This window comes from Myxocyprinus asiaticus, chromosome 8, assembly GCF_019703515.2.
Source record: "Myxocyprinus asiaticus isolate MX2 ecotype Aquarium Trade chromosome 8, UBuf_Myxa_2, whole genome shotgun sequence".
In the NCBI taxonomy this organism is placed as follows: Eukaryota; Metazoa; Chordata; class Actinopteri; order Cypriniformes; family Catostomidae; genus Myxocyprinus; species Myxocyprinus asiaticus.
Genome location: NC_059351.1, coordinates 38882966 through 38903356, shown reverse-complemented (window position 1 = coordinate 38903356; position 20391 = coordinate 38882966). Strand labels below are relative to the sequence as shown.

Sequence of the window (20391 nt, the reverse complement as noted above, 5' to 3'; positions counted from 1 at the left end):
CAGTCCTTGAAATGGTCTATAAAAAAAACATTACTCTGCAATCTGCTTAACCAGTGCAATGAAGAGCTGCGTCAATGGCATTTTTTTTTTCTCGTTTCTTTTTTCTCTTGTCAGGAGGGCCAAATCAAAGGTCATCATGGGCCAACTTTGGCACGCTGGCCCTGGTTTGGGCATCTCTGGTGTAAAGTCACCATTATGGTGATTTGTCTTTGGTGAAGTTTGGTTTAGTTCAATCCTTGTAATTTTTCCATACGTAAATGTGAATATGCACAGCTGAAGTGAAGTTCAGCTTTGTGTGCACTTCTTTGGGGAATCAAGTTTAATACCTGATCTGTTATTATTTTCTTTTGAGCCAAGTAAATTAAGTAGAAACAGTGACATAAATGTTAATTTGAAACAACATACTATTGTCACATCACGTCATTCTTATGTTTTCACCAAAGACTCTTATGTTGAAAGTTTGAAGAGACTCTTATTTTGAAGTTATGTTATGTCTGTCTTGTCTATTGCCCTAATTGTGTCCCAGGTGTTACTCATCTTCTTGTTAGCCCATGTGTACAAATACCTTCTTGTTCTTTGTTCCTGGTTGGTTCTTGTTTGTATGTGATGTGATATTAGCCATCATCCTGCTGTAGAGTTTGTGTTACCTTCTTTTTCGAATGTTTACCTTCCTTGTTGTATCCTCTTCTTTTGTGTACAATTAAAGTTCTGCGTTTGGATCCTCACTCTCTCGTCTTTTCCCTTCATAAACCCTGACAGAAGAACCGACCTACATTATGGATCTAGCAGAACATATCCAGAAATTCTCCCAAGGGTCCACTTCTGCAGCTGAGTACTGCTCCATTTTTTGGAATCTGGCCGCTCAATTGCACTGGAATGAGAGAACCCTCAGGACATGTTTTGGATGGGACTTAATGGCCCTGTGAGGAAGCTTGTTCCTTTGGACTGTAATCGTCAGTCTCTTCAGGATTTTATCGTTGAAATCATAAGGGCTGACCTTCTGCTCTCAGCTCCAGTGGTCCCGGAGACCCCCTCGATGGAGGCCCCTCTGCTCCTAGCTCCGGTGGTCCCGGAGACCCCCTCGATGGAGGCCCCTCTGCTCCTAGCTCCGGTGGTCCCAGAGACCCCCTCGACAGAGGCCCCTCTGCTCCGCCCACTGCGGCATTTCCTTTTTTTCTGAGCCGGTGGGGGTTTCTGTCACGTAATTCTTATGTTTTCCCCAAGGACTCTTATGTATGTCTTCCTGTCCATTGCCCTAATTGGGTCCAAGGTGTTACTTGTCGTCTTGTTAGCCCATGTGTACAAATACCCTCTTGTTCTTTGTTCCTGGTCGGTTCTTATTTGTATGTGATGCATTATTGTGTCACTTTCTTTTTCGAAAGATTACTGTCCTCGTTGTATCCTCTTTTGTTTACAGTTAAAGTTCTGTGTTTTGTATCCTTACTCTCTCATCTCTTCCCTTCACAAACCCTGACTATTAGTTGCTAAATCTTATTGTTGTGACATTTTTAAGTAAATAGAGTTGAACTGTTACATTTATGTATATCTAACAAAGGTTTTCGAGTTGTGCTTACATAAAATAAAAAGTTGAATGATTTACCTAAAGTGTATATAATTTTTATTTATTTTCTGTTGAGAACCACTGCTGTAATCCACTGCAGTAAATGATGGATGGATGGATGGATATATAGAAAACCTGATGACTTCATATAGTGTTTCTCAATATCGCTCATGTCTGAGTTTCATGCCGATTTGAGGTACCCCACGGTATTAGTAGCATCCGCACAGCACAAACACAGGCACACAGCAGGTTAATACCCACAAATTGCAAAAGAAGTGACACAGAACTGCAAATTAAACAAGAAAACAGGAAATCTTGTACCCTGAATAGGTTGAAACTTGCAGTTACAGATTTATTCTAACTTTTTTAATGAAAAATGCTATGGAATTTTATGTAACTCACTCGTCATGAGGATGTAGAGGAGCTGCTTCTCAGGACGATGCTTCAGGGTGCGGAACGCTGTCCGGTATCATCTCCAGCATTCCCTCCCGAAAGACGTGCTGGACCTCAGGATTATCACTCATCCGGAATTCTCGCACATGCACCGACTGACCGGAATCTCTTCGCGTGGAAATATTTAATCGTCGCATTAACTTGAAAATTAGTTTGGACAATATTGAGAAACATTGTAGCAGAATCTTTGTGTTTCCGTAAATGCATGTTTGAAAGATGTCACTGAATATAAAAACAAGTAGCCTTTATAGATTTATCGGAAGATTAAGGCTACAACCCCAGACCCATTTTCAAATCCAAGTAATTTATCTGAGCAAAACCAAATAACCATGTAGGTTAGTCTACTGTATGTACAGTAGCTTACCTTGCAAAAGTATTTAGCTCCTTACAAATCCTACATATTTACTCAAAATATGTCTATTTTTAAGACACATTTCAATTATTTGACAAATTTCCATCAAACTGAATTAAGCAATCTTTAACAATCTGCTATTTTTTATTTTTCAACGAAAGACTACTATAGTAATGTAGATGTTTTTTTATATTAGGCTATATGTTTATGATGATGTTGCTGATCATTTAGATGACATTAAATGTTTTTATTTATCCTACGAAAATAGCTTGCCTTTATAGTACACTTGACAGAACATATTAAAATCACAGCAAAATAGACCTTTATTTAATGTTTTTTCCTGTGTTGTGCATTATTTAATAAGTCTGCACATTACAAAATATTTAACATATTTTTCTCAATTATCGTGCAACTGGGGAATTTAAGCAACAGAGGAACCATATCAAATTAAGAATAATAAAGTCAAAGAAAATGTGTCAATGCCCTGCATTTAAATGCTCCAGGTAATTATTTACATAAATATGTTTATTAAATAAAATGTAATAAGACTGTTTTGTCTTTTTTGCCAGTGTTACAACACTGCCTCTTGCCACTACAACACTGAAACTTACTTATAGCAAGATTATTTAAAACATTGCAATTGTAAAACACATTTGTCACAAAAAAAGAGCCTGCTTTAAAAAAGTAAACAGCCCTAATGTTTGTTCAAACATTTTAGTTTTAGTGCATGAAAGAAAATATGTATTGTTATTAAATGACTTAATTCTTAATTAATTATCACGTTATTAGCTTTGTCAAGTAAATCGCTTTCTTATGCAATTTTTTTCCTGAATCTGGCATCCACTCAATGTAATAGGATGAAAAGCCCACCAAAAATAACAAATATTACTAAGTTTTCATACAGTATTAGGTTAAGCACAAATGCAGCCCTCTGTAATATGTCAGTTAATGTATAATGCATTCTGCGTTTATAAGGCAGAACAAATGTGACAAAGCTTTGGATGGCTACACATGCCGTGTGTGTGGTCTGTATTGTTGGTTACATGGTCCCATTGTTGCATATGACGATGCATGACATGGGTTAAGATTTGGCTGTTGTCCTGCCTGGTTCCCTCCAGCCACCAAAAGCTTTCTCCAGGTAGAGGGCAGTGGCCAAAGAGAGGCCATCCTGTAGTTTTCCGGCCACAATTTGTACTCCCAAAGGCACGCCTTCAGCACTCAACCCTACCGGACACTGGGTTACTGGTAGACCCAAGATATTAAAGATACCTGCAACAAAGAAAAGAGAGAAGATGGTGAATCTTGATTGGTGAATTTCATGGATCACTTGATGTCACCAGATGTATGCAGTGCTAAATTTACGAATGTACAGGTGCATCTCAATAAATTACAATGTCGTGGAAAAGTTCATTTATTTCAGTAATTCAACTCAAATTGTGAAACTCGTGTATTAAATAAATTCAATGCACACAGACTGAAGTAGTTTAAGTCTTTGGTTCTTTTAATTGTGATGATTTTGGCTCACATTTAACAAAAACCCACCAATTCACTATCTCAAAAAATTAGAATACATCATAAGACCAATAAAAAAAACATTTTTAGTGAATTGTTGGCCTTCTGGAAAGTATGTTCATTTACTGTATATGTACTCAATACTTGTTAGGGGCTCCTTTTTGCTTTAATTACTGCCTCAATTCGGCGTGGCATGGAGGTGATCAGTTTGTGGCACTGCTGAGGTGGTATGGAAGCCCAGGTTTCTTTGACAGTGGCCTTCAGCTCATCTGCATTTTTTGGTCTCTTGTTTCTCATTTTCCTCTTGACAATACCCCATAGATTCTCTATGGGGTTCAGGTCTGGTGAGTTTGCTGGCCAGTCAAGCACACCAACACCATGGTCATTTAACCAACTTTTGGTGCTTTTGGCAGTGTGGGCAGGTGCCAAATCCTGCTGGAAAATGAAATCAGCATCTTTAAAAAGCTGGTCAGCAGAAGGAGGCATGAAGTGCTCCAAAATTTCTTGGTAAACGGGTGCAGTGACTTTGGTTTTCAAAAAACACAATGGACCAACACCAGCAGATGACATTGCACCCCAAATCATCACAGACTGTGGAAACTTAACACTGGACTTCAAGCAACTTGGGCTATGAGCTTCTCCACCCTTCCTCCAGACTCTAGGACCTTGGTTTCCAAATGAAATACAAAACTTGCTCTCATCTGAAAAGAGGAGACCACTGGGCAACTGTCCAGTTCTTCTTCTCCTTAGCCCAGGTAAGACGCCTCTGATGTTGTCTCTGGTTCAGGAGTGGCTTAACAAGAGGAATACAACAACTGTAGCCAAATTCCTTGACACGTCTGTGTGTGGTGGCTCTTGATGCCTTGACCCCAGCCTCAGTCCATTCCTTGTGAAGTTCACCCAAATTCTTGAATTGATTTTGCTTGACAATCCTCATAAGGCTGTGGTTCTCTCGGTTGGTTGTGCATCTTTTTCTTCCACACTTTTTCCTTCCACTCAACTTTCTGTTAACATGCTTGGATACAGCACTCTGTGAACAGCCAGCTTCTTTGGCAATGAATGTTTGTGGCTTACCCTCCTTGTGAAGGGTGTCAATGATTGTCTTCTGGACAACTGTCAGATCAGCAGTCTTCCCCATGATTGTGTAGCCTAGTGAACCAAACTGAGAGACCATTTTGAAGGCTCAGGAAACCTTTGCAGGTGTTTTGAGTTGATTAGCTGATTGGCATGTCACCATATTCTAATTTTTTGAGATAGTGAATTGGTAGGTTTTTGTTAAATGTGAGCCAAAATCATCACAATTAAAAGAACCAAAGACTTAAACTACTTCAGTCTGTGTGCACTGAATTTATTTAATACACGAGTTTCACAATTTGAGTTGAATTACTGAAATAAATGAACTTTTCCACGACATTCTAATTTATTGAGATGCACCTGTATATTTACAAAGAAGTCAGTACATAATTAGGAACATGCTATTGTGGCAATGTGTTGTTTCAGACTTGATAATGTTACTTTTATTAATTTGTATTGGTATTCTTAAAGGAATATTTCACCCAAAAATGAAAATTTGCTGAATATTTAGTCACCTTCAAGCCATCCAAGATGAGTTTCTTTCTTCATCAAAACAGAATTTAAGCCTCCTCCTTTAAACAATGCAAGTGAATGTACTCCAAATGCATATTTAGGGTGCATCAAAATAATCCACACGACTTTTTAACTACAAATGTTCACTTCCGTACATCTCTGTGACACGCGCTCATGAGAGGGATGACGTAAGCTCATTGGTAAGGTCACGTGTCATGTGGAGGAGGAGGCAGGAACTGGGTCTGTTCTAAAACCTAGTGAGCATCCTCTGGAGGCAGCATTTTAAGACATCATAGGCACGCTCCCGACGCAAAGACTGTTCCAAAAGGTAGGTATATTAATTATGCTGCCTCTTAAGATATCTAGTTTTGGCCAAATTCTAAGGTAGCATCGTATGTATCCTTCCCCGGGTAGGTGATCCCAGAATGCACCGTGATGAGCTCGGTGGAAAAATAAATCCAAGATAGCAGACGAAGCAATAGAAATTTAGATTATAAATATACTTATAATCCATTCAAAAGTAATCCATATGACTCCAGTTGTTAAATCCATGTGTTAAGACAAGATATGACAGGGTGAGAAAGAAGTCAATATTTAAGTCTTTTTTTTTTTAATCATAAATTCTCCTCCTTGCCCAGTACGGGGCGATATTGCATGAAGAATGTGAATCATCAAAAACAGGAGAATGTCAAAGTCAAAGTGAAAGTGAAGTGGAGATTGACTAAGCAGGGAGGGGAATTTATAGTAAAAAAAAAATAAATAAAATAAAATAAAAGACTTAAATATTTATCTGTTTCTCACCCACACCTATCATATTGCTTTTGAAGACATGGATTTAACCACCAGAGTCATCTGGAGTACTTTTATTGCCCTTATGTGGATTTTGGAGCTTCAAAATTTTGGCACCCATTCACTTGCATTGTAAGGACCTGCAGATCAGAGATATTCCTCTAAAAATCTTTGTTTGTGTTCAGCAGATGAAAGAAAGTCATACACATCTTGGATGGCATGACGGTGAGTAAATGATGAGAGAATTTTCATTTTTGGGTGAACTAATAACCCTTTAAGAACACAAATACATGTTTCTGGAATATTTGATTTTGCATTATATTTTATGCAAATACTTTGCAAGTTGCTACTCAATAAAGAACCCACTAAATCAATATTGAAGCACTGAGGCTTTAAGTCTGTGTCTTAGAATCAAAACACTCTGATATCTGCTTCTAAACGCTAGTGTTCTCCATGGGAAAAAAAAGTTGACAACATGAAACGTTAGCAGATATACACATTTAAAGTTTGCAGACTTTCTTTTCTGGAAAAACAAACAAAAAATATTGATGACTCTTGATCTTTCACACACTCTTTTTATCCAATAGAATAGTCTCTAGTATGAGAGTGTCTCATGACTGTGACGTAAACTAAAGGCTATTGGCTATTAAAAAAGGCCCTTTAATATATCCACCCTGTAAATATAGGAAAGAAAACTGCACTTGCAAAGTGATTTCATATGGTCTTTACATTTTCAAGCTTTCCTGGATACATTAAAATGCAGGTGTGAGTTAAAGATAACGGCATGCCTACCAGTGTAAGAGAAGTTGAAAGGTGTGAAGATTGGGTGGTGGTGTTTGGGAGCAATTTGGGGATGAGAAGGGTACAGCAGTACTCCGTCTGTGCCCAATAACTTCTCCAATTCCTGTTGCAGACTGTCCTTCTGCTGAACAATGAATGGGGATGGATGGGAACTCTGGAATAGCTCAACTAGAGCCAGACCTGAGACAGACAGCAAGAGAATGGCAATTACACTATTATCCAAGCATATCTACATATGTATGTTCATATAATGTAAACTATACTGTAAAATAGTGCCAAAAACCATCTTGGCAGAGTCTTTGGGCTTTCATCAAAATTAAAAAAAATATAGGAGATGAGAGACAGAAGGATTCACCAATTGTAAACCACACACATAAAGAGATAGTTCACCCAAAAATGAAAATTCTATCATTATTTACTCACTGTCATGTTGTTCCAAACCTGTATGACTTTTTTTCTTATGTGGAACACAAAATGACATGTTAGGCAGAATGACCACTTACTTTCAATATATGGAAAAAGATGCAATGAAAGTCAATAGTGACAGAGACTAACATTCTCCTTAAAGGGATAGTTAACACAAAAATGAAAATTCTCGTGTACAATTTTTAGAAGAATATTTCTGCTCTGTAGGTCCTCACAATGGAAGTGAATGGTGACCAGAAATCTGAAGCTCCAAAATGCACATTAAGGCAGCATAACTGTAATTCATAAGGCTCCAGTAGTTAAATCTATATCTTCAGAAGCAATATGATAGGTGCAGGTAAGAAACAGATCAATATATACAAGTAATGTTTTACTATAAATTCTCCTTCCTGCCCAGAAGGTGGCGATATGCATGAAGAATGCAAAGTGCCAAAAACAAAAGAAGAATGATGTAAAAGTGAAAGTGGAGATTGATAGTAAAAAAAAGGACTCAAATATTGATATGTTTCTCACCCACACTTATCATATCGCTTCTGAAGATATTTAACCACTAGTGTCGTATGTATTACTTTTATGCTGCCTTTATGTACTTTTGGAGCTTCAAAATGTTGTTACCCATTCACTTGCATTGTGAGGACCTACAGAGTTGAGATATTGTTCTAAAAATCTTTGTTTAAGCAAAAGAAGAAAGTCATACACATTTTGGATGGCATGAGGGTGAGTAAATGATGAGAGAATTTTCATTTTTGGGTGAACTATCCCTTTAAAATCTCCTTCGTATTCCAAGAAAGAAAAAGTCAGATGGGTTTGGAAAAAGATGAGGGTGAGTAAATGATGACAGAATTTTCATTTTTGGGTGAACTATCCCTTTAACTAGCTCTTTAAAACACACCTATTGCTGCTATGGTGTGAGAAGAGAACCCTAGAAACCACTTCAACAGCTCCCAGGTTGGCCACACTTTCTTTCCACCTTCGCTCATTAGCTCAGCAAAGGCGGTGGGAAGCTGAGATTACAAAAAAAAAAACTTTGAGAAAACGATTTGATAAAACATTTTTCTGACAACTTGCACAGTTCTTTTTCCATACTAAAATAAATAAATAAAATATTTTTGATGAACCAGTAAGACTAGCTTAATTATAATATGCAAAATGAACACCTTTCCATCTTTGCCAGGTAAAGACATCATAGTTCCCCAGATCTGAAAGGAGTATTTGAGCTGAGGGATGATCAGCTCTTGAACTTTGACACCAAGGTCTGCCTCTAAACGTTTAACCACCTAAAAAAACAGAAACCCATCATCACATGAATAATAACTAACTGAAGCAGATCCACAAACACACACCAACTTACCATCCTCTGTGCCTGGAGCAGTTGTGCATCCACTGGGGAGACCAAAGGAGAGCCTCCATTGTGGGGAACAGAAAAGAACCTCAGCTTTTTCAAATCTACTTCAGCAGAGAGAGACAATCTACAGGGAGTAAAAGACAGACAGAAAGAGAGAGAATTTAAGATGCCTTTGAAATGGTGGTTTTATGAAAGCAGTGATGAATGCCAGCACATTCATTGCTACCCCATAAAACAGACATATGCTGAAAGGAAAAACAGTTAAACAACTTTGCAAAAACATGCCATGTTAAAGGAGAATCTGATTGCTTTTCTGTGTTGCGGTTATGTAAAGCTCATATATTTTAGCAGTATTGTGTGATGAGCTGATTTATCTAGTCATTTTGTTAACACTGTAGTATATTACTTATGTGTACTAGGTCCTCCCATGATGCTTAGCATGGGAATCAGGTCTTCAGCATAACGGCACATGGGCCCTGTGCATAGAAATCCCATCTGCTGTCCAGAGGCTGGAGGGTACTGCCCATCATTACTTACGATACCTAAATGCACACAGAAAATCAAATGGAGTTTGTATTCCTCATGACATTACAGGAATAGTTCACCCCAAAAAAAGGAAAATTCTGTCATAATACATTCACCCTCATGTAGTGTCAAACCCATAGGACTTTCTTTCCAATGTGGAACATAATAGATACAATTTTAATGAATGCTTCAGTTCATATTCTCAATACAATGGTAGTTGATAGGGGCTTACTAAAATAGAACCCAAAAGTACAGTATTATAAAAGTGTGTCATACTTTAGCACACAAGCCACTGTGAACAAGCTTCTCTCAGTTTTCATGAACACTCAACAGACATCAGGATTTCACTGAAAAATTATTTAAATGTCAGGTTATTTTATTTTTTTACCAAAATCGTATGACTTCAGAAAACAGTGACACACAAGTCTCATATGGGTTTAGTTCACCCATTACTTTTATGCTGTCTTTATGTACTTTTTGGAGCTTCAAAGTTTTGGTCACCATTCACTTGCATTGTGAGGAACTACAGGGCTGAAATATTCTTCTAAAAGTCTTTGTTTGTGTTCTGCAGGAGAAGGAAAGTCATACACATCTGGGATGGTATAAAGTTGAATAAATGATGAGAGAATTTTCATTTTTGGATTAACTATTCCTTAAGGTGAGTAAATTATGACAACAATATTTTTATTTATTTATTTATTTATTTCCATTCTGTGTAAACTATACCTTTAAGCAACTTTACAACATCAAGTACACAGAGAAACTACATACTGCCTTTGTCAAATTTATCACACAGTTAGTAAACCAACTCTTCTTACCTACTGATGGCTTGTGTCCAAAGATGCCATTGAAAAAGCAGGGAATGCGGATACTACCCCCAATATCTGACCCAATTCCAATCACAGAGGCACCAGCACCCAATATACTGCCCTCACCTCCTGCAAGTAAGAGCAAGTAATTCTCAATTTGAACACTTATAAAACTGTAAACTAATTAAAACAATATTTCCAAGAAAACACGTTTTGTTTGAAAAATATAAATAAGAGAAAGGAAAAAAATGAATACTTGGAATATTTCTTAACAAATGTCCAGGTTTTTATTTTAGAAGTCAGGAGTGCATATATGATGCAATTAACAGATCAAAAACACTCTATGCTAAACTCCTAAATGTTTTGTGTAAAACAGCTGTCAAATTTACAATTACAGAATAAGAGTGAGTGCAGCTTGGACTTTTCTATCAGAGAGTGTGTGTGTGTAACAATGACCTGAGCTGCCACCGGCAATTCTGTCTAGGTCATAGGGGTTGTTAGTGATGCCATAGAGGTGGTTGTGAGACTCGAGCCACATGCAGAGCTCACTACAGTTAGTCACACCCAGTGGAATCGCTCCCGCCCTCTTCAACAGAGCTACAGATGGAGCATCAACCCCTGAAACTAGATCCCTTCTGGTCAATAACCCTGTCGAGTTTGGCATGCCTGGAAAGAAGGAAAATGAATGTGTCATCCTACATACATGAAATTGAAATTGAAATACCCCAAAAACAAATTTCACTTTGGTCCATTTCTAGTTTAGCTTTGAAGCTAAATATATATATCTATATATATATATATATACACACACACACACACACACAGTTGTGCTCAAAAGTTTGCATACCCTGGCAGAAATTGTGAAATTTGGGCACTGATTTTGAAAATATGACTGATCATGCAAAAAAACTTTAATTTAAGGATAGTGATCATATGAAGCCATTTATTATCACATAGTTGTTTGGCTCCTTTTTAAATCATAATGATAACAGAAATCACCCAAATGGCCCTGATCAAAAGTTTACATACCCTTGAATGTTTGGCCTTGTTACAGACACACAAGGTGACACACACAGGTTTAAATGACAATTAAAGGTTAATTTCCCACACCTGTGGCTTTTTAAATTGCAATTAGTGTTTGTGTATAAATAGTCAATGAGTTTGTTAGCTCTCACGTGGATGCACTGAGCAGGCTAGATACTGAGCCGTGGGGAGCAGAAAAGAACTGTCAAAAGACCTGCGTAACAAGGTAATGGAACTTTATAAAGATGGAAAAGGATATAAAAAGATATCCAAAGCCTTGAAAATGCCAGTCAGTACTGTTCAATCACTTATTAAAAAGTGAGAAATTCGGGGATCTTTTGATACCAAGCCAAGATCAGGTAGACAAAGAAAGATTTCAGCCACAACTGCCAGAAGAATTGTTCAGGATACAAAGAAAAACCCACAGGTAACCTCAGGAGAAATACAAAGACGGTGTGGTTGTTTCAAGGAGCACAATACATAAAAACTAAAATGAGCTGCATGGTTGAGTTGCCAGAAAGAAGCCCTTACTGCACCTCATAGCTTCTGGTACACTATAATTTGGAGTGACGAGACCAAAATAGAGCTTTATGGTCACAACCATAAGCACTATGTTTGGAGAGGGGTCAACAAGGCCTATAGTGAAAAGAATACCATCCCCACTGTGAAGCATGGTGGTGGCTCACTGATGTTTTGGGGGTGTGTGAGCTCTAAAGGCACGGGAATCTTGTGAAAATTGATGGCAAGATGAATGCTGCATGTTATCAGAAATTACTGGCAGACAATTTGCATTCTTCTGCACGAAAGCTGCGCATGGGACGCTCTTGGACTTTCCAGCACAACAATGACCCTAAGCACAAGGCCAAGTTGACCCTTCAGTGATTACAGCAGAAAAGGTGAAGGTTCTGGAGTGGCCATCAAAGTCTCCTGACCTTAATATCATCGAGCCACTCCGGGGAGATCTCAAACGTATGGTTCATGCAAGACGACCAAAGACTTTGCATGACCTGGAGGCATTTTGCCAAGATGAATGGGCAACTATACCACCTGCAAGAATTTGCGGCCTCATAGACAACTATTACAAAAGACTGCACGCTGTCATTGATGCTAAAGGGGGCAATACACAGTATTAAGAACTAAGGGTATGCAGACTTTTGAACAGGGATCATTTAATTTTTTTCTTTGTTGCCATGTTTTGTTTTATGATTGTGCCATTCTGTTATAACCTACAGTTGAATATGAATCCCATAAGAAATCAAATAAATGTGTTTTGCCTGCTCACTCATGTTTTCTTTTAAAATGGTACATATATTACCAATTCTCCAAGGGTATGCAAACTTTTGAGCACAACTGTGTGTGTGTGTGTGATATATATATATATATATATATATATATATATATATATATATGTGTGTGTGTGTGTGTGTGTTTTCCATGGAAAAGAAAGAATAGGCCTACATTTTAAATGTGAATACCTGCTAAAGGTTATTAACTTTTATGAGTAAACGAATATGGGTGTAACAATTCATCGATCCAATAACCAAAGATCCAATGTTATTGATACAACGCGTAAATATCTATATATAAATTTTTTTTAAGATGTTCCTCTCATGTCAGCCACGTCCGTACGCATTTCTGTCAGGCGATGAAGCAACCGTATTACATTAATTTCACTTTATGAGCGCTAAATATGCTTTTCATGTGGGACACCGATGTGCGTGGGGTTGGCGTCTTTAAAGCCAGATTGTGCTCTGCTATCCGAGCGGCGTGCGCATGCATCAACCGGGTGTTCCTTGAAATGCGACAAAGGCAGAGCGGCTCACATGCGCGATTAATTCGGGCTTCCATCGATATCGTTGCGCATGCGACCCATTTGAATTTTACATGAGAATTTGCCATTTTAATGTACCATGGAGAAGTTCAATCATGTGAAACATCTCGACAACGCAGACATTCTGAACAGCACTAATGAGTGAAAGAGAAACACCTGCTCAGCTCCAGCATCAGTTATAAGACTTTACACAGCAACACTTTACTAACATTTATCCCGGTTAACTGTAACAGAATTTTTCATTACAACTGTAGAAGTTGTAGCCAAGAAAACCGCGGAGAGCACAGATAGTTGGAAAAAAGTAATGGGTATATCAGTACTTTGAATTGGACTAAACTGAAAAATAAACTGTAATCAAACGATTGATGATCACTTGTGTGTGACGTTATTTTTTATATTATTATCTGTATAATTCTTTTCAACATCTGAAGTACCTTAATATGTTGTGGATGTCCCAATGCGGATACTAAATTTGCACTTTTCAGAGAGCTCAATAAAATATTCAAATTATATTTTGGTTGCATTTGAGGGCAAAAATGTTTTTAATTGATTGTGTAAAATAGACACATAACATCAGAATATCAATCGCAGGGTCCTGAATCAAATCTAAATCGTATCGTGGCAGACTTTGAAGTATCGGCAAATATCGGATCACAGGCCAAGAGAATCGATAGAAGATCATGTCGTAATGATACACACACACACACAAACACACACACAGGCAGCCAAATGTTTGGAATAATGTACAGATTGTGCTGTTTCGGAAGGTAATTGGTACTCACCAAAGTGGCATTCAACTGATCACAAAGTATAGTCAGGACATTACTGATGTAAAAAACAGCACCATCACTATTTGAAAAAAAGTCATGTTTCAGCAGCCATCACTCCAACACCTTATCCTTGAGTAAGCATGCTAAATTGCTAATTTGGTACTAGAAAATCACTTGCCATTATATCAAACACAGTTGAAAGCTGTTTGGTTTGTTAAATAAAGCTTAACATTGTCTTTGTGTTTGTTTTTGAGTTGCCACAGTATGCAACAGACTGGCATGTCTTAAGGTCAATATTAGGTAAAAAAATGCCAAAAAAGAAACAGCTTTCTCTAGAAACTCGTCAGTCAATCATTGTTTTGAGGAATGAAGGCTATACAATGCTTGAAATTGCCAAAAAAACTGAAGATTTCATACAAAGGTGTACACTACAGTCTTCAAAGACAAAGGACAACTGGCTCTAACAAGGACAGAAAGAGATGTGGAAGGCCAGATGTACAACTAAACAAGAGGATAAGTATATCAGAGTCTCTACTTTGAGAAATAGATGCCTCACATGTCCTCAGCTGACAGCTTCATTGAATTCTACCCGCTCAACACCAGTTTCATGTACAACAGTAAAGAGAAGACTCAGGGGTGCAGGCCTTATGGGAAGAATTGCAAAGAAAAAGCCACTTTTGAAACAGAAAAACAAAAAGAAAAGGTTAGAGTGGGCAAAGAAACACAGACATTGCACAACAGATAATTGGAAAAGAGTGTTATGGATCTTTAACCTCATTGAGCTTTTGTGGAATCAGCTAGACTGTAAGGTGCATGAGAAGTGCCCGACAAGACAGCCACATCTATGACAAGTGCTACAGGAAGCGTGGGGTGAAATGTCGCCTGAGTATCTGGACAAACTGACAGCTAGAATACCAAGGATCTGCAAACTGTCATTGCTGCACGTGGAGGATTTTTTGATGAGAACTCTTTTTTTTTAAGAAGTTCTGAACATTTTCTTTCAAATTGTAATAGTAATTTTTCAAGTTATAAATGTCCAGACTATACATTGTGATCAGTTGAATGCCACTTTGGTGAATAAAAGTACCAATTTCTTTCCATAAGAGCAAAATCTGTACATTATTCCAAACTTTTGGCCGCCAGTGTACGTATGTGTACATATATATATATATATATATATTAGTTTAGTCATAAAAGTTGAAAAAATGAACCTTTAGCAGGTATTCACATTTAAAATGTAGTCTTCCATGCAAAACAGATCAAGGACATTGATGACTTATCTTGCACTACACAGATTTTAGTGCAATCAAATGCTCTCTAGGATGAGAGTGTCCTCTCCCCCTAATACCACCACATGCACCCCACTAGCAAGCAGCAAATCATGCTTCATGGTTGTGAAGTAAAGGCTATTGGCTTTTTTTTTTTTTTTTTATTTGAAAAAGGATGAGCCCTTCAATATGTCACACACAAATTTCCTGTTTCAATGGGACTGAATAGATACTGTGCTTGTCAAGTAATTTCATGGGGTCTGTAGATGCAGTGTTTGTCTATAAAAACTGTCAACGAAAACCAAATGCAGACAAATGACAATTTGTAGGGTGGACAAATGTAGAACACATTTGAAATCTGGTCACTGATACCCTGCAGGGCAAATGCCTCTTTAACAGTGATGGGCACTCCAAGCAGAGGTAGTCTGTCCTCCAACACGTCCTCTCCTCCCGTCTCCTCCTTTATTAGTTTATCCACCTGTGCAGCCTCCTGAAGTGCTGCGGAAAACCTGATGAAGTGAGAGAGAATGACCATGTTTACATGGAAACCAGAAAGCCGTTTATTGCGAGAAAGCTGATTAAGGCTTGAAATTGGTGTATGCGTTTACATGAGCTGTGTTCGTGGCTTTCTCTTTACTATTTCTACTTTTCTGTTTAGTCAACAAATAAAAATTAAGAATTAAGAAAAAATTAACAAATAAAGAAATTGTTAATATATAAGAAAGAAGGAAATAACAGTACACACATTAGTCCAGCAACCATGGATGGCATGTCCACATTAGCAATTGCATTCTGTCAAAAAATACTGAATCAAACCAATTGCACATATAGTGCATTATGAATAAGACATTTACTTATAGCACACGTGAAGCGCTTTTACTTTGGGCTGCATCCGAAAACGTAGGCAGCTGACTTGCTACCTAATCAGTTAATGGCTTAATTGACATCTGTTTTGAATGAATGGAACTCTCAAGGAAACTGGTCTCTGAACAGTTTGAAAAGCACCTCTGTATACAGCCTACGGAGGCAGCATTTTCCTGGTTTCAGACGCAGCTTTGAAGTTGCACTCATACATTCGTGCGGGTCCAGTGTGAGCCTCAATCTCCTGACAGTTTAAACGGCCTGGATCGCCTGTTTGGATTGTCACAGGTCAGACCGTCATGATTTGTGAATGAGAGGAACTTTTGATCCTGAAGTTTTTATTCTGGCTGATAGAATACACGCTTCAGAGGAAGATATTAGATGAATGCTCGATGGGAAGAAAACGCTGGATTTTCATGAGGTTCGTGAATTACATCTGTTTAAACGAGGTATCTGCATATTTGCAAATGGTATATAATACAAGTTTTATTGATATTTGACTTTTATCATTAGAAAATAAAGTTAAAGGTTACAGGGAACTGCTGAGGAGAGAGAGAGAGAGAATGAAACAGGAAAGCACTTTAACATTAAGAGCTCAAGCGTATCTTTCACGGCTCTGATATGTGGACCGTCTGATATGATTTATTTAGAGGTAAATAAATGAGCGCTCCACAGGACGCTGGATCTGCTGAAGTTGTGTGAGGTTGGTTTATTACATCTGTTTAAACGAGATATGCGCATATTTGCAGATGATATATGATATTAGTTTTACAGATATTTGCCTTTTTATCATTAGACAAGACAGTTAAAAGTTACAGGGAACTGTTGAGTAGAGAGAGAGAGAATGAAACAGGCGAGCACTTTAACATTAAGAACTCAAGCGTGTCTTTCGCGGCTCTGATATGCGGACCGTTTAAATGAGACTTTGTTGCACACTGGTCTATTGTAGTAACACGATGGCACGCAACAAAATGAACCATGACTGGTCGTTTACATGTCTCAGTCACTTCACATGCAAGCAGGCGATTTTCAGCACCCCCAAGAAACAAATCGGCCGATGCCAATGGGGTTGTCGCGGTCCTTTTATGTATATCACGGCGCCATTTTGTAGCCCTCTTCAGCCAGTCGAGGCCGTTTGGCATAACACGGTGGCCCGTTTCAGTTTATGGCCCCGTTCGGCCCCGTTTCGTACCCGGCCCACCGGGAAAAGTCCCGGTTCTCCCTATGGCCAGTCTGCCCCTGCATAAAACTCAGCGATTCCCCCAATGCACGAGGATATATACATGAATGTGAGGAACAGTAGATATTTTACATTGGGTGCATAAAAGGGTATAGTTTATAGTGTATGTTCTTATCCCACTGTACTCTCAGAAATGTTGAATTCTTTCTGCTGTGTTGACTTGTTGTTGGGCTCCATCCTATGATGTTTGATATCCGGTCTGTTCATGCACATGCGCACTCCTCAAAAACCTGTAAGAACGCTGCTTCTGCATTTACATGGCCACATAAGACGCATTCTCGGGGAGAAACCCAGGTGTGTTAAACCACTTTCTCTCAATACCTTGAGCGCTGTATGGAAATCAGTGTTCTTGTTTACATGACTTTGCAGAATTCCAACCTGGAATAAACAGTTTTCTTAAGTGCGTGTTAACATGGTCAATGTGTTTTCAGGATAAACAGAGTAAAATGTGTGATGATTTCACATCTCCACTCACTCACCTGTCCTTGACCATGGCATTGATAAGTGGGTTGACTTCCTGAATGCGATCAATATAGGCCTGGACCACTTCAACACTAGTTACCTAGAGACAAATTGGAAGAAAAAAAGAATGTAGATTGCATAATGTGGAATATATTACTACTGCCCAAAAATCTATACAAAATATTATATATATATATATATATATATATATATATATATATATATATATAAATAAAGTTAAAAAATTAAAAATTCTTTGAGTGACTCCAGCCAGGTCTCCTAAGCAACCAAATTGGCCCTGTTGCTAGGGAGGGTAGAGTCACATGGGATAAACTCCTCATGGTCGCTATAATGTGGTTCGTTCTCGGTGGGGCGCGTGGTGAGTTGAGCGTGGTTGGCATGAAGCCTCCACATGCGCTATGTCTCCGTGGCAACGCGCTCCACAAGCCACGTGATAAGATGCGTGGGTTGATGGTCTCAGACGTGGAGCCAACTGGGATTCATACTCCGCCACCTGGACTGAGGCGAATCACTACGCAACCACGAGGACTTAAAAAAAAAAAAATTAAAAAAAAAAAAAAAGCACATTGGGAATTGGGCATTCCAAATTGGGAGAAAAAGGGGAAAAATCAAAAAAAAAAAAAAAAAAACATTAAAAATTCTCCAGTTAAAAAAAAAAAAACAAAACACAACATTAATTCGTTAACGTAAAAAATATAATATATTTAACAAGACAATACATTGTAAATAATATTGTAAAAATTGCTTTTAGATATAAAAAAGTATGATTTTACAGCATCGTTAACTGTAAAAATTTATATTACAGAATACATGTTTTGCATTATATTTCATGTAGTTTAGTTAATTTTTATGGAATTAATTTAGTGTCACATGTGTTATGGTGTTTTGTGTCTGTGTGACTGACACTGCGCACTGTCTCTATCAGAATATATGCTCCTATAAGGGCCACTTTTGATTAACTGTTAGTCATCATGTGGCTTTTTGTAGTTACTACAGTGATTAACAAAACATTTTAAAGAGAAAAGCAGACATTTCCCAGCCTGATCACAGCACTAATCACGTCAGCTCACAAACTGTAATATAATAAACTGTACAGTGTGGTAAAAATGAAACTGTTTGGTTCAGAGAAACAACTACAACTCCCAGCATTCCTTCCTGTTCAACTTGTCGCAGCGTTTCCTAGAAGGGTGTGAAATACGATCTATGCCCGCACCGAAATTCGAAGAGTAACTAACATGTCATGTTGTATTTTCATTATCAAAGATCAGCCTTTAGAGTTTTTGTTTGCATCTTACTTCTTTCCGACGAATCTTTCGGGCAAGCTGCATCGCTGAGAGCAGCAGGTGTGGGTTACTGATAGGAGGGAGTCGGGAAGCCCCTGCATGCCGTGGCTGGGGTGCAAATAACTTGAAAGCGGCGAACAGCATCCACACCACAGCTTTGAGCAGGCGGCCCAAGAACCTCTCGAACCGGGACAAAGCCATAGTCAGTGACCATAAATGACACCAGTGCGCAGGTTGGTTTCAAAGTAAAAGAGAATTGGCTCTTCGCTGCCCTCAGCATGCAGAGCGGTGTAACTGAATCACTAAAAAGGAAGTAATTCTTGTATTCTTCAAGCACGTAAATTCTAAATTATTTAAGCTTGTCACGTGATAATGGGCAGTCACATGACGGTTCACAGCTGACTTGTCTAACTGCCAGTGAGACAATCCAAGACATTGCTGGAGCGTTCACTGTCGTTCACTATTGTCTAGTCACTCTTTATTTCTTTTTCGTTGCTTGCTTACGTAAATCTGTCTGCTGCAGGGTGCAGGATACATGGAATGCGTAAAGCATGTTGTGACTTGCATGCCATCTGTAGTGCACAAGCGACACACTACTCACACGCACGCTACCTAGCTTTTTAGAGGGGGTGAATCATCTTCCTGCACACTACTCAGCTGGGTCGTGAAATAAGTTCATCGTGGCTTTTGATGTCATAAGGACAATGGTTTATAATGACGTCATTTAGCGCATCACTGCTCGGACTTCAGAGTTCATTAGTCCTTATTCATTACAAACCAGTGTGATGTGTACGTGTGAAAGGGTTATAGCAATTTCCTTTAAAGCAATGAATAGTCTACATCATTTTTTACTTCCATTTTAATGTGGGTTCAATTCGATCCTAAAAATACACAAATGCAACTTTTAAAATGACTCCTTTCTTATTCAAACTCTAACTATATCACTGATTTCATAGCACATTATAGTGCAAATAACAACTAATAACCCTAATAATAGCCCAGATTCAGCCTAATCATATGTGATTTAAAAATATATAGGCTATATTTTACTTATTTTAATTAATTAAATGCTAAAATCATGCTGAAGAGCATACTGCAGTTACACGCAAGGCTTAAAGACTTTATAACCTTAAATATAAAGTATGATCAGACATTATTATGACCAAATGTTTTCATGTACTGTAAACACAATACCAAATAAACTTTTCTCAATGCAAAAACTACTGTAAACATTAAGCTTTTTAAATTGTTTATTCTTATTTTTATTTTTTTATTTTTTATTTTTTTGCTAGTGGGAAAAACAATGAGAGATTTAGCAGAATGTCCGAGCTGCTCTTTTCCAAACAGTAAAAGTGTATGGGGACTTGGGCTTTCAAGCTCCAAAAAGGGCCAAAAATGATTCCAAGTCGTCAAAACCATACATGTACAGAACTGCCACGTCACAATGCACCGGAGGACCAATGATGTTTGGG

The 20391-nt window shown here is 38.1% G+C and overlaps 1 protein-coding gene across 1 annotated transcript; it reads right to left on the bottom strand.

Annotated features, from left to right (window-relative positions):
- Nucleotides 1-2671: 2671 nt before the first annotated feature.
- On the bottom strand, nt 2672-19543 carry LOC127445378 (fatty-acid amide hydrolase 2-A-like). The gene is made up of 11 exons (XM_051705419.1): nt 18932-19543; nt 17633-17715; nt 15425-15561; nt 10617-10826; nt 10170-10289; nt 9233-9368; nt 8833-8950; nt 8639-8758; nt 8374-8485; nt 7047-7235; nt 2672-3635 (listed from the first exon to the last, which is right to left on the bottom strand). Exons 1-11 carry the CDS (start codon nt 19118-19120, stop codon nt 3448-3450), a joined length of 1602 nt encoding a protein of 533 aa, XP_051561379.1. The 5' UTR covers nt 19121-19543; the 3' UTR covers nt 2672-3447.
- Nucleotides 19544-20391: the final 848 nt, after the last annotated feature.

Bases quoted from the DNA above. Each gene is read 5' to 3' on its own strand.
- LOC127445378 (XM_051705419.1), bottom strand. From the start codon at position 19,120: ATGGCTTTGTCCCGGTTCGAGAGGTTCTTGGGCCGCCTGCTCAAAGCT. The intron at 9,369-10,169 runs GTAAGAAGAGTT...GTGTGCATTTAG, and splicing joins TGGACACAAGCCATCAGTAG to GTATCGTAAGTAATGATGGG. The intron at 8,486-8,638 runs GTGTTCATTTTG...TTGTAATCTCAG, and splicing joins TACCTGGCAAAGATGGAAAG to CTTCCCACCGCCTTTGCTGA.